This window comes from Prionailurus bengalensis, chromosome F2 (assembly GCF_016509475.1).
Source record: "Prionailurus bengalensis isolate Pbe53 chromosome F2, Fcat_Pben_1.1_paternal_pri, whole genome shotgun sequence".
Lineage (NCBI taxonomy): Eukaryota > Metazoa > Chordata > Mammalia > Carnivora > Felidae > Prionailurus > Prionailurus bengalensis.
Window position 1 is genome coordinate 38023498 of NC_057353.1, and position 16994 is coordinate 38040491.

The 16994-nt window shown below is 44.1% G+C and overlaps 1 protein-coding gene and 1 long non-coding RNA gene across 3 annotated transcripts in view; both read left to right on the forward strand.

Moving 5' to 3' along the window:
• Positions 1 to 7339, forward strand: part of LOC122495578 — a 120441-nt gene extending 113102 nt beyond the window's left edge. Inside the window, exon 3 of the long non-coding RNA XR_006300497.1 lies at positions 6569 to 7339. This is a non-coding gene — a long non-coding RNA (uncharacterized LOC122495578). The remainder of the gene's footprint in view (positions 1 to 6568) is intronic.
• A 2931-nt stretch (positions 7340 to 10270) lies between these two features.
• NECAB1 (N-terminal EF-hand calcium binding protein 1) overlaps positions 10271 to 16994 on the forward strand; it is a 198181-nt gene continuing 191457 nt past the window's right edge. For both annotated transcript variants that reach the window (XM_043601341.1, XM_043601342.1), the window contains exon 1: positions 10271 to 10618. In XM_043601341.1, the coding sequence (XP_043457276.1) occupies positions 10286 to 10618 (333 nt within the window). In that variant the 5' untranslated portion in view covers positions 10271 to 10285. The remainder of the gene's footprint in view (positions 10619 to 16994) is intronic.

Consider the following 16994-nt stretch of genomic DNA (forward strand, 5'->3'; position numbering starts at 1 on the left):
CTGGATTTTGCAGGGTCTTGAGAGCGACATGCAAGACACAAAGATTCTTTTGCACTGAATCCCAGGGCCAATGGCGGCCACTGACAATCTGTGAGCAGGGAGAACATTGGAATTCCAGGTCTCTAAGATCATTGCTCTGTGGGTTGGAAAACTAACAGGGGAGGGAAATGTGAGAGGTAAGGAGTTCTGGGAAGAGGCTCTAGCATCAGGGGTGAGATGCTCCAGAAGTGAGATGAGGCAGAAATGCAGACAAATGGAGGGCAATGGATTCCAGAACTGTTTATGTCAGAATTCTTAAGACCAGGTGAATTACTGGATTTCTGAGGGGTAAAGGGAGCTGAGATCATTCCCACCCTTCTTAAAAGAATATTAAAAATTTCCATCAAAGCATGTCAGGTTCTTTGCCCATATTCACAAGGAGCTATGAGAAGATTTATATAACTGCTTGTTATATAAATTAATGATGATTAGATTCATTGAACAACTATTTTGAGCCAAGCGTGGAATAGTTTATTTAATCCTCACAGCCCTCCATGAGGTGAGTGCTATTATTATTCCCTCTTTCAGATGAAGAAACTGAAGCACAGGTAGGTTAAATGATTTACCTAAGGACACATAGGTCAAAGTGGGAGACTGTGCATGACCCAGTGTGTACTTTGTCTGTCTGTCTGTCTCTCTCTCCCTGTCAATATTATTATGATGACTTCCATTGGCAAAAATGAAAGAGAACCCAGTGAAGTTAGGAAATTCTTTTTACCCTAAAGTAATTTGGGGATGATTGGGTGGCTCAGTTGGTTGAGCATCCGAGTCTTAATTTTGGCTCAGGTCATGATCCCAGGGTTGTGGGATCCAGCCCTGTATCAAGTTCCATGCTGAGAGTGGAGCCTGCTTAATCTCTCTCTCTGTCTCTGTCCCTCTCCCATGCTTGTGCTCTCTCTAAAAAACAAAAAACACAGGGGCGCCTGGGTGGCGCAGTCGGTTAAGCGTCCGACTTCAGCCAGGTCACGATCTCGCGGTCCGTGAGTTCAAGCCCCGCGTCGGGCTCTGGGCTGATGGCTCAGAGCCTGGAGCCTGTTTCTGATTCTGTGTCTCCCTCTCTCTCTGCCCCTCCCCCGTTCATGCTCTGTCTCTCTCTGTCCCAAAAATAAATTACCGTTGAAAAAAAAATTAAAAAAAAAAATTTAGAAAAAGAGAAAAAAAATAAAAAACAAAAAACACACACAAAATCCTAAAACGGTTTTACCTGGTGGAAAACGGGCAGTTCATTCAAAAGATTGTTTTTTCAATCTGTAAATTACTTTAATATATTATGCACTTTCAAAATCTTTCTCTAAAATTGTAAATAAAATGTTGCATTTTTATATGGTTCTTAATAGGATGGAGTCAGCTCACCTTAAGGATGTACTATAGTCCAAAGGGACTAGTTGTTTCATAAAAACATATGGTAAGTGCCTGCTTGGGGTTCTGACACATTCACTAGAACAACTATATGATTAGCATGTGGTTTCCGACTCTTGTATAGTGAAAAGTAGCTTAACAAACTTACTAGAAAATCACTTTTGAAAAATTGTTTCACATAACCTTGGCTTACTCACAAACGAGGAAACATTTCAGTTTTTGGGGGTTCTCTTTTGGAGAAAACAAGTATTCTGTCTGTTTTTACATATGTCCGTAATCAGAGGCTAATCTGCATTTTTAAAGGAAATGTTACAACTTTTCTTATATAAAGGAGCAACTAGGAGGGGAAAAATGCTAAGCAGGGTGGAGGTGGGCACTTCAGATTCTCCATAATTGCAGGCATATGAGAAAGTCATTTCTAGGACAGAACTGGGGTAGAGAGTGGGCACATTTTTACTGTTCACATTATCCCTTAACACCTCTTTGAGTTTGGTAACGTGCACAGTACTGCACCCATAGTGATGACCCTACTGTGCACTGGTTACTGACTTATTCAGCCAGTATCAATGGAAACTTCCCCTGCATCAAGGCAGCACTAAGCACTGGGGGCAGAGTGATCAACAGAATATTCCAAGTCTACCACAAAGTGCTCACAGCCAAATTTATATCCATTCTTGTAACCCCACAGAAATCTTACAAAGTGGATGCTAAGATTCGGACAGGCTAAGCAACTTGCTGATAACCTCAGAGCTGGGTTTGGCTCCCCTAATGCTACCCTTTCTGTATCCTGGGTCCCCAGGGTTCAGTGATACATGCCCAGGACTTCACTGTGCGGTTCCCAGATGTCTACATTTGTATGAAGAGACTTAGTCAGAAAGGAATTGAGCCTCTTTCTAGGGCCTTGATAAGACTCTTGAGGCATCTACACAGAGTTGTCCGATCCGCTCTCCCACCTCTCTGTGAGCCTGAATGTTTGTAAAGGTAGATGCTTATTCAAATTATGATAGCTGTTGCCTACACAGTATTTTCTATTTGTGATACGGTAGCTAAGTTCATCAGCATTTGGCATTTTGAGGAGTGAGGGGGGGGGGCCCTGCTATGTTTCCCTTCCTCTGCCATCTAGTGACCCAGCACAGCTCCAGTCAGCCTAGTGGTCCGTGCTTATAATTCTTCTTCCAGATCTTGAAGTCCCTCTTCTTTGTGTCTGTATCTACTTTTGAGAGAGAGAGAGAGAGAGAGAGAGAGAGAGAGAATGAGGAGGGGAGGGGCGGGGGGAGAGAGAGAGAATTGCAAGCAGCCTCCATGCCCAACATAGGGCTTGATGTCACTACCCTTGGATGGCGACCTGAGCCGAGATCAAGAGTCAGAGGCTCAACTGCCTGAGCCACTCAGGTGCCCCTGTCTCTGTATCTTTTTATCATCAATTCATGTAATTGGATCTTATGACAAGGAAGCAGATAACATCCTTCATTCTCTTACTCTAATTCCCATGTTGAGTATAAGATTTATTTTATCTTTCTTTTATTCATTCATTCCACATTTATTCAGTGCCCACCACGTGTCTAGCAATTTATCAGACACAAGATACAGACAAAAAATGCAGTTCTTTCTAGCATCTCAGAGTTTAGGCAGGCAGGCAACTAAAGAGGATTCTAAAAAATTACTTTTTGAAAAATGTGATAAGGGACATGAACCAGGTAGGTAGAGAGGGCTATGGAAACAAGGAGGAGGGAAAAACAACCCAGCCCTGGGGATTGGTGGGGGAGGAGAGGAAATGATGTCTCAGCTGATTCTTAAAACCCAACTAAATGATGGGCAGGCCAATTAAGGAAGATTGTTTATTCTCGGCAGAGAATGCCCAGGGCAACAGCCCAGGAGCCTGGGAGAGCAATGCATGTCCAAGTATCTGCAAGTAATGATAAATAGCCACATTTTAGTGCCATTATTTTTGTGCAAGGTACCATGCCAAGTGTTTCACATGCATTATTTAACTGAATATCTAAACCGTGCTCCTTAGGTAGCATTCTTATTTCTATTTACGAGTTGAGAAAAAGAGAGGCTCAGTCAAATGCCTTAGTATTATCCAAAGGTAATAAGAAGGTAGGCTGGGATTTGAGCCCAGGTTTTTCAGATATAAGAATTTGTCTGCTTAACCACTCCATCCCACTCCAGTAAATCTGTGTGGTTAGAATGTTGAGGCTGGGGAGGAGGCAGAGGGAGAATGGCAAGAGGTGACAGAAGCAAAGGTGATTTTATCTTGAAGGCTCCAGTGAGCCTCGGAAGGATTTTAAGCAGGTGTGTGCTACCCTGAGATGTGCATTTTAGAAGTCTCTCTCTGTAGAGGGTGGAAAGCGTGGATTAGTGGGCGGAGAGGTTGGAGACAAGGAGACCAGGCAGGTGGCTGGGACACTGCTCCAGATGAGAGATGACAGTTACCTGGTCTCATGTGGTGGCAATCAGGATGGAAGGAGACGGTAGATTCCAAGATAACTTTTGTAACTGATTGGATGGGGTGAGGCTGAGACAGAGGAAGGGTGAGAGGCAGTGCTGGAAGGAGTTTGACACTATTCCCAGGTTTCTTTTTTGGATGAAGGATGACATTCATCAACAAGATATGGAAGATGGGATAATTATGAGAAAATGATGAATTCATTTTGAGACATGTCGAATTCAAAATGCCTAAGTGACAGTCATAAGGAGACGTGAACCAGACAGGCTGAAATAAGAATCTACAGGTGAGGGGGAGAGGTCTGCTGGTTACAAAGTCGTCAGCCTAAAGACCAATGAAAACCATGGGACCGGATATTGTCAGTAAGCAGGGGAGAGAAAGGAGGTGAGAATGGGAGAAAGAAAGAAAGGAAAAGGTGAAACAGGGACACTGTTTAGAAAACACTAACATTTGGAAGAATTAGAAGATCCCAAGAAGAAGACTAAAGCGGGGAGGGACAGGATCAGGGAGCCAGGATAAGAGTTTCAAGGAGGGAGCAAACAGTGGTGTCCAAGGCTATGGATAACAATCTTATAGTAACAGCGACCACCACTGCTTACCAGAACCCCGTTAAAAAGAAAACCACAGGCCCCAAATGGTGTCATGACAGTAAACCAAGGCCCCCAGTCAGTAAGCCAAGACTTAACACCTAACCTAAATGCAGTTTCAATCCCCCAGAGAATGTAACCTTTAACAGCCAACTTAGAATGTCCTGGTCAGCACTAGGGAACATACTGATAGACCCCTTCTCTTCTCCTTAGGAGGGCAGACTTTCCTAAATAATGCATTCCTTGCTAATAAATTCCTCTTTTTCTTCTTCTTCCTCCTCCTCCTCCTCCTCCTTCCCTTCTTCTTCCTCTTCCTCTCCCTCCCTTCTTCCTTCCTTCTTTTCTTTCTTTCTTTCTCTCCTTCTCCTTCTCCCTCTCCCTCTCCCTCCCTTTCCTTATCCTTCTTCTTCCAATGCCCTCTCTCTGCCTTCTGCCTTTAAAACTCTTGCTTTTGTTTAGCTCAGTGAAGCTCCCTTCTACTTGCTAGTTGGGATACTGCCCAATTGAAGAATTAGTTGATCTTCAAATTTACTCAGTTGAATTTTGTTTTTTATGTTTATAATGCCCTTATGTGCTGGACATCCTACCATACATTTTATGTGAAGTCTCTCTGGTCCTTCCAACATGCTTGCAAGGTAGTGGTGCTGGTGGGAATAACAATGATTATCTTTGCTGAGCACTTTCTCTGTGCCTAGTGTTTACTCAACCCCTTGCACGCAATACCTCAACCTTGTTTGTACAGAAGAGTAAGTCAATTAAACCAATAGATGGCAACTTTATTTTACTCACACAGTAGTATAACAGGAAAAAAAAATCCCCAGGGTAAAATAGCTTGTAGGAAAATAGCCATTATTTGTAAATCATTTTTGGCCCATGGTACTTACTATTTCTGAGTCCTAATTTTGCCATCTACAGTTACATAAATGGCCATGCAGAATAGGTATTAACAGGGAGCTGTGCCCTCCGCTGTCCTCTCTCTGTGCCCACTGCCAACCTCTGGTGTTAACTCTTGTCTCACTGCTTTAAAATTATCCATTATAAAAACGTCTCTTTAAGTTGCATACGTTTCGCAAGGGCAAGGGCCAGCCTTTCTCAACATTTCCCCAGCTCTGCCTGTCAGTTGCCTCACATGAAGCAGACATTAAACAAATGTCTGAATAGAATTATTTTTTTCTAGCCGATGTTTTCCCCAATGACTTCACAAATGGCTCTCTGTAACAGAAGAAATTTAGATTGAATTTGTCATGGTTCAAACATCAAAAACTAACTCTTACTAACTTTTCAGAGTTTTCTAATGCACTTTTACATAGTGTAGCCACCATGGGAAAAAGTATGGAGCTTGCTCAAAAATTAAAAATAGAACTACCAAAAGATCCAATTATCCCACTTCACGGTATATTTCCAAAGGAAATGAAAATAGGATCTTCAAGAGGTGTCTGCACTCCTATGTTCCTTATAGCATTATTCACAGTAGCTAAGATGTGAAAACAACCTAAGCATCTACTGATGGATGAATGGATAAAGAAGATGTGGTATAGAGATATAATTGGAATATTATTCACCATGAGAAAGAAGGAAATCCTGTCAGTTGAGACCACATGGCTGAGCCTTGAGGGCATTATGCTAAGTGAAATAAACCAGACAGAGACAGATGATACTGCATGGTATCACTTATATTGGAGCCTGAAAAAGAAAACATGTTGAACTCAAAGAAACAGAGAGTGGAAGAATAGGTGCCAAAGGCTGCAAAGGAGAGGGGAGGTAGGGGGAGTTGGGTTAACGGGTACAAATTTTTAGCTACAGGATGAAGACATGAAGAGCTAATGTAAAACAAAGGAATTATAGTTGATAACACTGTGTTATATCATTGAAGTTTTCTAAGAGAATAGAACTTAAATGTTTGCATACACACACTAGCTGACCAATGTAAAACAGAAAAGAAAATTTTTGAAGGATGCCTGGTCTTATGGGAAGTGGATGGGAAAGCTAGAGATCAAGGCTACCAAAACCGCAGTCAAATTCCCTTATCATATGGTTAAGTTGTCTTCAGGGGCTCTGCTGACATTGTGGTCACTCAACACTGTGTGGCTTTTGTCTATCACCATTAATAAAATTCCCATCATGTCCCTTGCAGACTTAAAGTCCCAAGCAAAGCATCCTGTCAACTGAGTCCACATCTGTCTCTGCTGACAGGTCTGTGATCTGTCCCTGTCCCCTGGGACTATCTTCCTTCCTCAGTAGAGATGCATCCTGCCTCTGATCAGGATCCTCACCATGGAGACATGACCTTCGATAAGGAAGAAGGTTTGGATCTTAGGCTGCCAAAGCAATGAAAACGTCCACTGAACGGACTGGAAGGATTCTGAACCATTGCTCCAAAGAGCAACCTTCCACAGAATTTTTAGACTATAAATAAGATAGATTCCTGGCTGTCTGAAATGCTTAGATAACAGTTCCTCTGTGAAACAGAGATGGATTGAAATACAATACGTTCCTGCACTGCGATCATCTCCTGAAATGCCAGAAATACTTCCGTGTCAATGTCTTATCATAAGAAGCCTGAGAGCTGGAATCTAGAATTACAATTCTTTTTCTTTCCCCCAGGATCTTGCTACAAAGATTTGGTAAGGAGATGCATTTCCTCCCCCAAGTCGGCTGTCTCCATTTGTAACTGATACTACATACAGCAGGGAAGCATCTGTGTTTCAGAAAAATGATGTGTGAAAACAGTTTTCAAAAATGCATGCTTTCTACATTAAAAAAAAAACAACTAAAAATATGTTTGGTTACCACTTTGTAGAGCCTATTGAATTTGGCTGTGAATGGGAATCTAATTGCCATCCATTTCTATTGGAGCCTTCCATGAACATGACATTTCCATTAAAAAAAGAAGTCAGCTATAGCATTATGATGTGGATGCTGAAATCATAAAAAAAAATTAATGACTGGTTGGTAGGTTAATAATTTATATTTCTTCTTTGCAGCCCATTAGAGGAAATAAGCAAAACCACAGGTACAGAAAATATCACTGGGGTTGGCAAAGGTAAAAGGAATATTCTTACTGAAGTGTTACAAATAGCTCCCTGGTTTTGAGTGATGATTACTGATTACTCTCCTATTTTTCATTTATAAATGGAGAATATCTTCTTCTTTGTCACCTGCTCTTGTTACTGTGAGGTTGGCATCAACATATTAACACTTGCAGGGCTGAATTTAAGGGCTGAGGGACCCACAGCTTGGGTTACAGGGTCCGGACTTCAACTTGTTGCAGAAAAATCTGTTCACTCCTCCACGCATGGCAGGAATTACATCATCTTTTCCTAAACTTTGTAGCTTGATGTTCTTGAGCAGCACCGCTCCTCCTTTCTTTCTGGTTTTTTCTTTTACAGAAATTTGAAGACCAGTGCCCATTTGATGAGTTGGACAGTCTGTTTTTTATGATTTTGTCTTTTCTTTTGGTGAGCAGTTGGCAAAGGGAAGGGGCTATTGCAGCAGTTCAGATAATGAGATTTGCCGTTAATAAGGTAAAAGCACACAACGACACCAGATTAATGTTTCTCAAGCACAGCTCCAATTAACATCCACCCTGATTAATCTAATGTCTCTAACTCCCTCCCTAATGAAGTCCAGAATTCTACCCCTGGACTTCAACTGTCTTCACTTGATGACCTTTATCTATCTTCTGATGTTTTATTCTATTGTTTTCCTATGCGTATAGTATAGACCACCTCAGTGGTTCTCAATCCTAGCTGCAGATCAAAATTACAGGTGATGCTTTAAAAAAAACACAACCCCCCCCCAAAAAAAACCCCACGGAGGCCCAAGGCCCGCACTATGCTAACTGAATATGATTCTGGGGGGTGAAGCACAGGCATCCATCTGGCGTGTATCAAATAGGTAGGTGCTGGAATTATCTGGAGGCTTCTCTATTTACTTTTTTTGCTGATTAGGCTGGGATGCATCAGAGGCTGGGCTCAGCTGGTACTCTTGGCCAGGGTGTCTACATATGTTTCTCCATATAGCCTCCTCAAAGCGTGGTGGCTCAGGGTAGTCAGATCTCCCACAGGAAGCACAGGAGCAAAGAGTCCGCTGGAAAAGGTGGAATCTTGGGGCCTTTTACACACTTAGCCTCAGAAGGCACACAGCATTGCTTCTGCTGCATTTTATTCACCGAAGCAGGCAGGAACCTTCAGGGGAGGGGACCCGCCTCTCTATAGGAAGCGTGTCAATGAATCTGTAGCCACATTTTTAAGCTGCCACACACCCTTGTTAATTAAGTCCACTGTCGAGCCAGAGTGGAGAACAACTGGACCCATATCTTTCAAATACTGACCTGCGGAGCAGGGCTGGGCCTTGAGTGAGGCGAATGGGACACCTAGGGTGCAAAATTGAAGAAGGCAGCCACTCTCTGGATCCTGCAGGGGAGCATCTCCTTGCATTTTGTGCCCAAGGCGCCTTCCTGGCCTCATCCAGTCCTGGCCCTGCTACAGAGCGCTTGTGTATGAATCATGAGTGTGAATGGGTCTCAGATTCCTGAGTCTCATACTTTGATATTCTGGTTCAGTAAGCCCAGTCCCTGTTGGGATTCTGCATGTTTTTAAAGAATCCTAATGGATCCATTCCAGAGTCCGTGTGCTTTCCTGGTACTGTGCCTTTGTTCACGCTATTCACTCTGCCTTGAATGTCCTTTCCTTCTATTTCTATCCACTATGGCCTATCTACCAATTGGACTATCTACCAATGGGATTTCAGATCCATTTCAAATACTGCCCCTTTTATCAAGCAAAGGTCCCAACAGCCAGAATATAAACTGTTCCTCCTAAGAAACCCATAGCACTTTTTTTTATATGCCTTAAGACACATTTTTTGTGTCTAGGATGGTTTGTGGACACACACATCTAGCAAGAACTTACTTTCCTAGGAGGCTACAAAATGGAGATCTGGATCCACCCCATCAATTCTCATAGGTAAAGTCTTGTTAAAACATGGTACCATTCTCTGACTCATCTTGCTCCCAGATTGTTCTAATCCACACAACAGCTGGCATGCTCCTGGCACGTTTCTGATGCCCGGTAAACAGTGGATATCTCTCCTGATGAAAGGTTGGATTCCCATTTTTGCATCCTTCACGGAAGCCCCCAAATATTGAGTAATTACCCTAGTTGAAATGCTTAAGCATAGATAGGGACTGCATCCTTTATTGTGACTTCTATTCTGGAAAATTTCTTGCTTGAACTTTACCTGACCATCTTTTCCGCATAGTAAAGGGTTTTTTGGAGGCTCACTCTGTGCAGAGTCCTTGCCACTCACTACCTTTGTGGACGGCAATACCACATGCAAACCTCATAAGCCTTTGAGGTAAGCCCCATTTTCGTGACCATTGTAGTGATGAAGAAAACTGGGATTTAAAGACTTAGCAACTTTCCAGATCACAGAATAACAAAGCGACTGAGGCAGGTTTCAAACCCAGACCTCGAAGATTCCAAAACGTGATGATTTCTCCCCTACACCAGATCAGCACCCCCCCCCCCCCCATTAATCGGTGGTGTCCATTAAGCCCACCCACCTTTGAGGAGGGTGGGGCGGACAGGTTCGCTTGGACGAAAAGCAAAGTTGGCAAAATCTCTTCGAGTCTCTTTTAACTCGTAAGGTTTCCGCCGAGGGGTAGGCTCGGGGCTCCCGCACCCGGCGCTTTGGCTCTGGGGACACGCGCCCTTGCACCCCGGCGCTCGGCCACCTCCTGCCTGGCGGCACGTGGGTGGGGCGGGGGCTCCAGGGGGCGGCGGCCAATGGCAGCGAGGGGGTCAGAGTCGGTTCCCCGCGAGGGGCGCAGCGGTTGCTAAGCGCAGCGATGAGACGGATCCGGCGCCGGCAGCCCAGGGAAGGGGGAGGCGCGAGCGAGAGCGCGTGGGAGCGCGGAGGCCAGAGCCGGGAGGGGGAGCGAGCGGAGAGAGACGCCGGGGAGGCGCGCGGGAGCGAACGCCCGCTCGGGAGCCGGAGCCCCGCGGCAGTGCGGCCGCGCCCCTGCCCGAGCCCGTGCGGCCGCCCAGCCCCGCTCCGCCCGCCGCCTTCTGGGCTCCCGAGGATGGAGGACTCCCGGGAGACGTCGCCGTCCTCCAACAACTCCTCGGAGGAGCTCAGCTCTGCCCTGCAGCTGTCCAAGGGCATGTCGATCTTCCTGGACGTAAGTACCGGGCGAAGGAGTTGGGTCGGCGGTCCCCGACCTCCACCCCCTCGTCGCGGCTTTCCTCTTCCCCTGGAGGAGGGTGGTCGGTCCAGGCGCTGATCAGCAGGTGTTTTGCACCCCCACCCCCACCCCGAACACCAGCGAGAACTACCTCCTACCTCGCTCCCCTGTCCCCCTGGAAATGCACCAAGGAAAATGCGGGAGAATGACTACCACCCAACTTGTAAAAAGGGTTGTCCTGCACCTGCAGCTCGGGGCTTAACAGCCCTGAATGAATGGCAGAAGTTAAATTTTCCAACGGCGTGGGTTTCATTGGGGGACTAGATGGGTAGCTACAACAATCTCCATTCAGGTGAATAGAGTGTTTTAAAGGGGCTAAGGGAGGGAGGGAACATCATTAACTCAACTCCTCTCCGATGTGACCTGTTTGCAGTTCCCCATCTCCCTGAAGCTCTTAGGCGACGGGGACAGCATTAGGGATTGCGATGCCTCGCCACCCTTCCCCAGCCCCCACGGAGAACAATTACTTTGAAAACATACCTGTTTTTCGTTTTTAAAGCGGTGGCCAAGATCCCTTTCATGCTGTTACTTTTTTCACTGCCACCTCCTATTTTTCCGTTTTTCTCTCCTGTTATTCTTCTTCCCTATACCTCTCCAAGTTTTCATTGCTATTCATCAATTCTAGCATTTGAATGATCTTCCTTGGGGCCTCTCCCTCCCTTCGGTATTGATGCCCTTCCTTCATTTCTCTGATTCTATAATCGTTCTTTCTCTTTCTTTGTTTTCTTTTTTCTACCCTCACGCCGGGGTTTTTATCTGTACAGCAGTTTTGTTTCTTATTTATTTCTCAATTTTGCGTTACTGCCCCTTTCTGCTGTTTCTGTTCTTTATTTTTTTTTCACCCAGCTCTTTGCTGTTAGGATTAGTGGTTTTCCTATCCCTCAGTTGCCTGCCGGCTTGGGCTCCCTCAGTCTCTGCATTGTCACATATATGCTGTCCCCTGGAGGTAGTCGGTGGGGACAATTCTGGCCACTTATTTAGACATGGTAGAAAATTGGCAAAAGGCATTGAGGAGTGCTGCGAGCTCTTTACTGTTCCCCGAGATCATTTTTTATTAAAATCCAGGTGTATTTAAAATGAAAATACATTTATTTGTGGAGAGATGAAACCATCAGGAAATCAACTCATTAGTACCATAATGGTAAAGCGGCTGTCATGAAGATAGGGGGGACAGAGTGAGGAGCCCTCCCAAGTGTCTTTTGAATGGATTAGCTGGATTTTTTAATTGGGAGAGAAAACCATATTGATCATTAAATCCGGTCAAAGGCAAACGTCGTAGGTGAGACTCAGCTGCATCTCCTGGCAGCCTCCTCCCCTCCTCACCATGCAGTTCCAGGTGGGGATCCAGGCCTCTGTGGCCAGCCATCTTCTTCCCACCAAAACCATCTGATTCCCATTTTTTCTCTCCGGTTTAAGTCCCTTCTTCTTCTGAGCCCTTATCTCTGCTTGGCTCTGGCCAGTCAGGTGATGTTTTGGCGCTAGTGGTCCAACTGGCTGCTATTATTCATTAAATTATTCATTAAATCCTGCCATTCAGGGCCAAAAAGCCCGTGAGGAAGCCAGGCTGAGAGAAGGAGGCACACTGCACACGGGAGAAGGGAATCTTCAGGGATAGCATCAGGGCCCCAGGAACTCACGTCTGTTAGGAGGTTGATGGCTAAGCTGCCATCAAAGAGATTCAAAGAGGGCAAAGGGACCCTCCATTCATACTGGCCTGATCTTCACTGGGTCCCCCAAGGATATCAAGTGCTTCTCTATGACTTTTTTTGAAGCAGTTAACAAATCCTGGCGATACTGTGGAGACGAATGGATTGAGCTGTATAAATGGAAGTCGTCCTCTTTGACACACACACTAATCTTGGCCCAAGTGTTCAAACTGCTACTTAAAAAGAAAAGAAAAGAAAAGGAAAAAAGAGGAAATTAAAATCTTGTTTATTGTTGTATATACATGATTGTTCTCAAGCTCTGTAAATAAACAGCATCAGGTCCCTGTTCTGAAGGAACATGTGCTCTATGAATAGGATACCCTTGCCTTCTTGTATCTATTTCTAGAATTTAAAAATAAGAGTACAAAACTGATTTCACACAAGAGGTGTTGACATGCTTGTTTGTCAGGAAAACGCCAGTGTCTATATATAAAAAAAAAAAAAAAAAAACCTGCCACTGGATTTTATCTCGAGTAGAAGAGATTTTGTTTACACTTTTTCTTTGAGATGTTTTGTGAAAAACCCAGCACTCTGGTGAAATCTGTGACATGACAAAGGATTTGTTACTTAAGGATTTTTGAATTATTCATTTCTGGATCATATTGCTTTTAGCAAAAATAAAATGTGAAATATAAATACATAATTTACTCGATTTGTTTTCATATATTCCAGTAGCACTGCTAAGAAAGATTGCTTTTTGAATTCTATGCAGATCGTAAGTCGGTAATAGAGAGTCCCTGCTCCAAAGAGGAACAGGAATGAAACCCGTCAGAGTCACCTGCGTCACCTGGACTGATTTCTGAATTTGAGGAAAACTTTGATTTTTAGTGTTTGTCTTCCCAGGCCACTGTACTAACGAGTCCTCTGAGTGATTTTGAGGCTACCGTTGCTGACATGACTAGATATATCCAGCTGGTAAGAAACTAGCCACAGATCAGAAAACCAGAGAGGGATTTGCCATACCTATTTGGCTTTTGCTTCATTTTCCTCACGTCCAAATCAGCAATCATGATGAGTATGCCGCTTAATTCTAGAAGTTGTTGCCTTCGGTGCAAGTGCATAGGATAAGAAAAAAAACAGATAAAGGAAGTGTGCTATATAAATTTGCACCATTATTGCTAGATCATTGTTCCCTATTGAATGCCTGGATCACAGTTGCCAAATGCACAGATGAATACAGAGACTGTTTCATTAGAAATCTAATTTATTTTATTCGATTCTGTCTAAAAAATGGCAGAATATATACGATATATATACATTATATATATTCATCATAAATACTCTTGAGTGCCCACTGGGGGGCTTAGGAAACGCAGGGCTGGTGCCAAGGCATCTGTGCTGTGCCCCCCTGCCACCCACAGGAGAGTGGCTTCACTGGGTTCCGTGCATAGCAACATGGGAGGACCAGGAGGATGACAGTTCTTTTCCTTCTTAACACCTGCAATGCTGTCCGTCCCCAGGTTATTTCATTCCAGCTGACAGGGAATAAACTCTGATGTAGAATACTAGTCCATAAAGCATGTGGTCCCTCTTTGGAACCATTCTATTAATCGACTCCGCTACCGTGCAAAGGGAGAAAATCAAGCCTTTCACATCATCCCCCGAAGCAAGCAAGATAAATCCGAAGTGAAGTTAGTTATAATTCCACCGCTTGATGCCACTGCCTTCTCCCCAACAGTTTTGTTTGCTTTTTAGCTGGAAAGGAAGTGGCCCTTCCTCATGTCGCCAGGGGCAGAAGTGGGGCCTGGAAGGCTGTGAGGGAGAGAGATGATCTTCCTGTTTGTCTTCCCTTCCTTCCCCGGGCCAGGCATGCGCACTCACTCACGCCCACTGAACAAAATGCACAGTGCCTGGCTGGTCAGGGACTTGGTGAAAATAAGGAAGAGTCATCTTTTGCAAAGCTACTTAATCCTGAAGCCCTGTCTCTACACATGGATGGGAATATCTGTCTAAGAGGTGAGATGGACGGAGGACTGTCAGAGCAGAAACAGTTTTCCAGGTATAATGGTTCTGTGACCGAATTCTGTTAGAGCCATATACCTCCTATCTTGTCTAGCGCACCCTGGATAATTTGAGTGCGGTTGTTCCGTTGGGACGATGGCAGTTAACCCTAATTGGCAAGGCAGATATCACTCCCCAAGGTTTAAGAGGCTGCAGAAGTAAGGGAAACTTCGCTTTAGTGTTACCATACATTTAAACCCGTTTTCTCACACAAGCCCTACTCCAGGCACAATTGAGACGATAAAAATGTTTGTGCTGATTACTTTTGCTCCATCCATTCCGTGGCCACTTCCCTGCATCCTATTTCGTGGAGGTCCTTCCTTCTGGAGGTCCAGGTCCACAGGCTATGATTTACCTGGTAGGTCTTCCCTTCTGGATGGTACCCCGTGTTCTGGATGAGAACCAAATTCCCTGCCCTATATCCTCATCTCTCAGGAGTCTTCCTGGCTTATCTCATTACCTAATTTTAACCTGGGACACAGTAGAAAGCACTTAGCAGATATTAGTTCAGTAAATAGTGACAAATAGGCCTTGACGACAATATTTGCATCTTAACACCTGCCTTGAATAACCTCGGGTGAGAAATGAGACATTTTAATGAAGGCCGTCAAAGAATAGCCTTTAGGGTAAAGGATGCTGTTTGATAATCCGCAGATTGTTGCAAAAACACAGCATGGCCTACATTTGAGTTTTAATTCTGACCCTAATATTTGCATCTATTTACCATGTATCTTGTGGTAGCAAGTGGTAAGATTAGCCCATCCAGATTACTATGGTAGCATAGTGTAATGAACCCAGTTTTCATCTGCAGTACATTTAAAAAAAATGTCTTTAATGTTTATATATTTTTGAGAGAGAGAGAAAGAGAGTGCAAGTAGGAGAGGGGCAGAGAGAGAGGGAGACACAGAATCAGAAGCAGGCTCCAGGCTCCGAGCTGTCAGCACCGAGCCCGACGTGGGGCTCGAACCCACCAACTGTGAGATCATGACCTGAGCTGAAGTTGACATCTAACTCACTGAACCACCCAGGTGCCCCTGCAGTACCTTTTTTTATTAGTCTGTGGGCTCAGAGGCAAAATTTGCAGCAGAGACCGTTCTGTTCATATTTCATTACAAAGAACTGTCTTAATAAAGCTACTGTCTTAATTTCATTGCTAAGAGGCTGAATGCTATTTAAGATACTGCTTTCTGAAATGAAATGATGGACGTCCTGGGTCCAACTCTCTGGTATGTGGTTATTCCTGTTCTAGTTACTTCGAACTCTTAAGGACACAATAGAGCTTGAAATAGAATCTTCGAGCATAGTAAAGGTAAGAATTAGGCTGTGTTTCATGTCTCCCTGACTCTCCGCTGGGGCTTCATAGTTTCAGGGACGGGAAGGAAGCTGGTTATGATGGAGAGGTGGATTCCCCAAATCCCCACTAGAAATTAGCTCCGTGGAGTAAAAAGACTTTGTGTCCCATTCTGCTCTAAGCACAGAAGTTCTTACTACTACAAGCAGCTTTCTTGCAATCGTTAAATAAATTTAGTTTGTAAAGGGGGACCAATTTCTTATGCACACAAGTCAGGGGGGATACATATCTGTTGGAAATTTTTCATAAGTGAGATTTTGGGTAATAATATTAAACTATTATAAGATTGTAAAATGATTAGATTTAGCCATACTTCATCTTCATGAAGTCAACAGAAGGAAAGGAGGATACCGAAAGGAAAGGAGGAAAACCGAAAACTTTGGTAATCAAAACTACTGCTAATCTTTCAAGCTGCCCACCAAGAAGTGATGACCTAAATGTACGCGTGGCTCTGGTTACTTCACATAACTGTCTGTTGCTCAGAAAAATGATCCTCGAATGCCCCGTTCATGTGATTCAAGGGTATCTTTGCAATATGATAAAGGGACATTTTCTCTGGTAGTATATATAACATAGCTGTGGTGTGCTGTATTACCTGGATTGTTTTCCCCTTAGTAGACAGTGCCAGCTAGGGCTGATTTGATTGTTGCTAACAGAAAAAAAAAAATAACCTGAAGTATCTTAAGATTTAAAACAATAATTTATTGGCTCCTGCAATGAGAAGTGGAGACTCTCGTAAAAATGGCTTGATCGGGAGCTCAGACAGTGTCATCACGATCCGCTTTCTTTCAGTCTCTGGATGGACACTGCTCTTTTGAGGACTGGTTATGTCCAGTTCTAGGTTGTATAAATTTTCTGTGGCTTCTGTGACAGTATACTGCACACACACGTGGCTTAAACAACCGCATTTGTTTTCTCACTTCTGGAGGCTGGGTCGATGATATCAAGGTATGGGGAGGACCTTTCCCTCTGAAGGCTCTAGAGGAGAGTCTGCTCAATGTGTGTCTTTTAGCTTCCAGGGTCAGATTCCTGTACATTCTTTGGCTTGTAGCTGTACCACACCAGTATCTGCCCCCATTACCATGTGGTCTCCCCTCTGTCTCTGCATCTCTGAATCTCTCTCTCCTTATAACATCACCAGTCTTTGGATGTAGGGCCCACTCCAATCCAGGAAGAGCTTACCTTCTTTTTTTAAAGTTTATTTATTTATTTTGAGAGAGAAAGACAGAGACAGAGGCAGAGGCAGAGAGAGACG